Source organism: Dermochelys coriacea, chromosome 1 (assembly GCF_009764565.3).
Source record: "Dermochelys coriacea isolate rDerCor1 chromosome 1, rDerCor1.pri.v4, whole genome shotgun sequence".
Taxonomy (NCBI): Eukaryota; Metazoa; Chordata; order Testudines; family Dermochelyidae; genus Dermochelys; species Dermochelys coriacea.
This window is the reverse complement of record NC_050068.2, coordinates 3,297,508-3,303,649: the sequence shown is the minus strand read 5'-3', so window position 1 is coordinate 3,303,649 and position 6,142 is coordinate 3,297,508. Positions and strand designations below refer to the sequence as shown.

The following is a 6,142-nucleotide window of genomic DNA, read 5'->3' as shown; positions in this document are numbered from 1 at the left end:
ATTGAGTTCCAGGGAAAAACTCCTAACACGGTTAGAATTTCAACTTATATCCATATGTAGGGACTTAAATAAAGGGCCTGATTTACACCAGTCATAAGACTCAACTGGAGTAATTCTGTCACCTCTAAGGATGGGTGAGCTCTTTTGGACCAAGAAGAACTGACAGGAGAGTTGCTGAAATCTCAAACTCAAAGATTTAAAGCTTGAAAACAATTAGGATTATAATGTTTTTGTCAGGGAGAAGAGGGCACTCTCTCTTTGCCCCTACATCTCTGGTTCTGCAGAGGATGAGAAGCACCGTAAAAGCAGTGAAAATAAAAGCATGTTTCTGTTTTAGAGGCAGAGTTGGAAATATTATTGGGATAGCTCAAGGAATGCACAGTGTGTGTGTGTGTGTGTGTGTGTGTGTGTGCGTGCACGTGTGTGCACAAGGAGGAGGGGGACGGGAGAGTGACACGCAGCATCCAGCTCTCAATGCATGGAGTTCTGAAACTTTGTGAAATAGGGAATGGACATCTTACCTAATGCAGAGACCAAAGAGGCATAAAGAGGCCTCCTGGGGCAGGGGGTATGTGTGCATCTCAGATTGTAACATGAAAAGCAGCCTCTGGAAGGTATGTCTGGGTTTCTAATGGGCTGCAATACATTTAAAGCTTTGTGTCCTTTTGAGTAAGAGTTACTCATGATGGCTCCATTTAATCTACACATCCTCTTTCCCTCCCACAGCCAACTGTGGGACATGTCAGGGCCTAGATAAATACAGGTGTCATATGCAGGAACCACTGATAACTGCCTGAAACAGTAGGTCACTGCGGCACAGACTTTAAACCCAGGATGTTCTGCGAGCACTTAATAGGCAGTTCTGTTCATCATTCGTCAGGAGGGTTGTACATACATTCTGCTGTGCGGAGATATTATGTGGTCAAATAATTATTTTTCTCATCTAAAATATTCATCCATGCAGTGCCTCACAGGATACTTAAAAGTCATGAAATACACACATGGTGTGACATTTCCAAAACACTATAGTCACATGAGAATTTCTCCTCATAGGGAAAAATGTAACACAGACATGAATAGACAAAATGCCTTCAGTAAGCTCAGGCATGGGCTTGCAGGCACCACTGTGGTCATCTCATCTGTACAGAACCGGCCTGTAAAACACAGCACTGAGAATTTCCCAAAAATTATTCCTAGAGCAGATCTTTTAGAAAAACACCCAACCTTGATTTAAAAATTGTCAGTGATAGAGACTCCACCAAGAGCCTTGATAAACTGTTCCAGTGATTAATTACTATCACTGATAAAAAATGTACGCCTTATTTCCAGTCTGAATTTCTTTAACTTCAACTTCCAGCCATTGGACCATGTTACACCTGTGTATACAGGTTGAAAGCCTATTATTAAATATTGCTTCCCTGTGCAGGTATGTAAAGACTGTAATCAAGTCACCTCTTAACCATCTTTGTTAAATGAAATAAATTGAGCTCTTTGAGTCTATGACTATAAGGCAGGTTTTCTAATTTTCAGTAATTCTTGTGACTCTTCTCAGAAATCTCTTCTGTATGTCAACATCCATCTCTAATTGTGGAGACCGGAACTGGACATAATTTTACAGCTGCAGTTGTGCCAGTGCCAAATATAAAGGTAAAATATCTTTGCTCCCTCTTCTTGAGATTCCCCTGGTTACCAAGGGCAAGTCATGCCTAACTAATCTAATTGCCTTCTATGACAAGATAACTGGCTCTGTGGATGAGGGGAAAGCAGTGGATGTATTGTTCCTTGACTTTAGCAAAGCTTTTGACACGGTCTCCCACAATATTCATGCCAGCAAGTTAAAGAAGTATGGGCTGGATGAATGGACTATAAGGTGGATAGAAAGCTGGCTAGATTGTCGGGCTCAACTAGTAGGGATCAATGGCTCCACGTCTAGTTGGCAGCCGGTATCAAATGGAGTACCCCAAGGGTCAGTCCTCGGGCCAGTTTTGTTCAATATCTTCATAAATGATCTGAAGGATGGTGTGGATTGCTCCCTCAGCAAGTTTGCAGATGACATGAAACTGGGAGGAGAGGTAGATACGCTGGAAGGTAGGGATAGGATACAGAGGGTCCTTGACAAATTAGAGGATTGGGCCAAAATAAATCTGATGAGGTTCAACAAGGACAAATGCAGAGTCCTGCACTTAGGACGGAAGAATCCCATGCACCGCTACAGACTAGGGACCGAATGGCTAGGCAGCAGTTCTGCAGAAAAGGACCTAGGGGTTATAGTGGACGAGAAGATGGATATGAGTCAACAGTGTGCCCTTGTTGCCAAGAAGGCCAATGGCATTTTGGGATGTATAAGTAGGGGCATTGCCAGCAGATCGAGGCACGTGATCATTCCTCTCTATTCATCATTGGTGAGGCCTCATCTGGAGTACTGTGTCCAGTTTTGGGTCCCACACTACTAGAAGGATGTAGAAAAAGAGTCCAGCGGAGGACAACAAAAATGATTAGGGGACTGGAACACATGATTTATGATGAGAGGCTGAGGGAACTGGGATTGTTTAGTCTGTGGAAGAGAAGAATGAGGGGGGATTTGATAGCTGCTTTCAACTACCTGAAAGGGGGTTCCAAAGAGATTGGATCTAGACTGTTCTCAGTGGTAGCAGATGACAGAACAAGGAGTAATGGTCTCAAGTTGCAGTGGGGGAGGTTTAGGTTGGATATTAGGAAAAACATTTTCACTAGGAGGGTGGTGAAAGACTGGAATGGGTTACCTAGGGAGGTGGTGGAATCTCCTTCCTTAGAAGTTTTTAAGGTCAGGCTTGACAAAGCCCTGGCTTGGATGATTTAGTTGGGGTTGGTCCTGCTTGGAGCAGGGGGTTGGACTAGATACCTCCTGAGGTCCCTTCCAACCCTGATATTTTATGATTCTATCATCATCCCAGGATCACATTGGCTGGTTTGGCCACAGAGTCATACTGGGAGCTCATGTTTAGCTAATCATCCCTTCATGCCCAAAATATTGTTTAGAGACACTGTGCTTTCCACGAGAGTCCACATTGTGTAAATATCACCTACATTCTTTGTTCCTAGATGTAAATATCTATATGGCCATGTTCGAACCTATATTGTTTGCTTTGACCCAGTTTACCAACCAATCCAGATTGATCTGAATCAGTGACCTGTCTTCTTCATTATTTATCATACCCCAATTGTTACGTTATCTGCAAACTTCATCAATATCCAGGCATGAGAATTGTTAGTAGCTGAGTTGCTGACTTACACTTGCTGATTAACACCTGCAACTAACATTTGAGACAAACCCGGTTGCCAACAAGGATTTGTCTCATCAAAAGACACAAGGGAAGTAACAGAGGTGCAGGCCTGTAGCCCTAAAGACCAAGACCCTTGCGCCCTCATGCCCATTCTGCTCAGAACAAAGTCAGAGCCCAGCATGACAACGTCTGTATCCATGATGGACACTTGGCTCCTTTTCAGAACAGGAATGGCATAGTGAAATAGACCGATGTTCAATCCTGTCCAGTGTCCTCTCTCTGACAGTGAGAGCCTCACATGCTGCATAAGAAGGTGTAAGAAACCCAGCAGCAGGTGGATGGGGGAGGGCGTGACTTGACTATCAAGAGGCTCTGACCCTAATGCCTAACAGCTAGAGATTGGCTTGTGACCTGAAACACAGGGGCATATAGGCTTTTCAAAATATTTCTTTGACTCTAATTATTGTAACTGGAAAGTCTCACTATCCATGGAAATGTCCAAACTCTTCTTGATTCTTGCTTCCTCATGGCCTCAGCTACCTCTTGTGGTAAGCAGTTCCTCAGTCTATTTAGGAATTGAATGCAGAAAGCATTAATTATTTATCTATTTGGATTTTGCCAAAATTCAGTTTAATTGAATGTCCACTTGATATTGTATAATGAGACAGAGACAACACATTCTCGATCAGCTCTCTACCAGTCGCCATTTTATAGACTTTTCTAGTGTCCCCTCCAATTCATCTCCTTTGTAAGGCAACAATCTTTACAACCTCTGTCCATATGAAAGTTTCCCACATCCCATGAGCATTTTCCTTGCCCTTCCCAGAACCCCCCTACTTCAGCAATATCCTCTGTGAGAAGGATGCCAAATACAACACAGAGGAGTAGAGAGGAGGGTGAAACTTGACTGACTGATCTCATGGCATTGAATTTTCTGTATGATTCCTCATCCCATTCTTCCTGGATTCCAATGTTTTGAGTTTCTCTTCATGCTTGCACTGGGAGCAGGGTGTCACATGGCTTGGTTTGCTCCATCTGAGGATTTAACTATAACCAAAATAATCTCGTGTCATCTCTAAATGTTGCCACTTCACTTTTCACCCCCCCATTCTTGACCGTTAATAACTATAAAATATTTACCCTGCTATTTGTTATAAAGTGTGTAACCCCCCTCGCTTTGCTTCTCTCAATACACAGGCACCTTGAACATTTCTGAGCCCAATCGAAAAAGTGAGAACTTCATGGCAGCTTTCAACCTCACCCCCTCTGACCCTTCATCATTCATCCTAATGGGCATCCCTGGCCTGGAAGCTGCTCATATGTGGATTTCCATCCCTTTCACAATGATCTACATTATCGGCCTTTTGGAAAATTTCATGCTTCTGTATGTTATAAGCAAAGAGCAGACCCTACACAAGCCAATGTACCTGCTGCTATGCATGCTGGCACTCACAGACATTGCCGTGTCTACCTCTGTTGTGCCAAAAGCATTGTGCATATTTTGGTTCGATTTGAAAACCATTACTGTGCATGGCTGCCTCACCCAGTCTTTCTTCCTTCACACAGTTGCTGTTATGCATTCAACCATCCTCATGACAATGGCTTTCGATCGCTACGTTGCCATCTGTAACCCTCTGAGATACACCACCATCCTCACCAAAGGACGAGTTGCTAAACTAGGGCTTCTAGGTTTGATCAAATCTGTTCTCTTTGTTCTGCCTCTGCCTCTGCTTCTGAGCAGGCTGCCATTCTGTTCCAATCGCGTTATTCCCCACACACACTGTGAACCGATAGCTGTGGCGAAGATATCGTGTGGGGACATCAGAGTGAACAGCATATATGGATTGGTGTTACTGTTTCTAGTCATCGGTTTAGACCTGACTCTCATTGCCCTGTCCTATGGTCTCATCATAAAGGCCGTCCTCAGAATCTCCTCCAACAAAGCCCACCAAAAAGCCCTCAACACCTGCACAGCCCACATCTCTGTGGTGCTGATGTATTATACTCCCAGCATTTTCTCCCACCTAACACACCGTTTTGGTCTGGACATTGCTCCGCACGTTCACATCATCTTTGCTGACCTCTATCTTCTCATCCCCCCCATGCTCAACCCTATCATTTATGGGATCAGAACCAAAGAGCTTCATGAGAAATTGGGCAAATACACCTGCAGACGGTGATCACCTGGGCCACTGATTTTAAACCTTGTGACAAGAGGGGAAAGGCTATCTCCTCGTTAATCAAGAGTGCTCTGTCTCTGTTTGGCTGAGCTCAGCATTGTGGAAGTTCAGTCTGAGAAGTTCCTCACACCGAACATCTTATCACTCCATCACCAAGCACTGCTCTCTCCATTGCTGAGTTCCCTCTCTCTGACCATCACCTGACTTCTTTCATTGTCACCCATCAGCCCTCAATCCCCACACAGCCTGTCCCTCGGCCTTTCCATGGCTCTAATGCTACCAAAAGATAATGCAGCTTTCTGATGCAAGATGGCTTTCCCTTAGTCCCTCTGTGAACAGGGTTATTTATCAGTTTGATGAACAGAAGCTGCAATTTGAGAAAGGTGAAGAGAAAATTAAGAAACTAAATGCTCCACTTTTTTTCATTTGTAGAGAGATTAAATTTACCTGATTTTTTTTTATTTCCTGTGCTTCAGGAAACCTGGCAGATAAACCAAATAAAGGCTTTCTGTAGCAAACTAATTCAACACAAACTGTGGACATTGACTACAGCTACTGAATGGAATTAGAAATAAATAATGTAACAATGCTATTGATTTTTCATTACAAATGGGCTACCTTTGGGCTATTTTTAATGCCATCATTTGCCATTTTTTGTTTGAAACACTTGCCAACCCTCAGTCGGGATACAAGTACCCT

At 43.5% G+C, this 6,142-nt stretch overlaps 1 protein-coding gene across 1 annotated transcript; it reads left to right on the top strand.

Moving 5' to 3' along the window:
• Positions 1 to 4,504: 4,504 nt before the first annotated feature.
• Positions 4,505 to 5,474, top strand: LOC119844929 (olfactory receptor 52D1-like). The gene has a single exon (XM_038376406.2). The coding sequence runs from the start codon at positions 4,505 to 4,507 to the stop codon at positions 5,441 to 5,443; it is 939 nt and encodes a 312-aa protein (XP_038232334.1). The 3' UTR covers positions 5,444 to 5,474.
• The last annotated feature ends 668 nt before the right edge of the window (positions 5,475 to 6,142 follow it).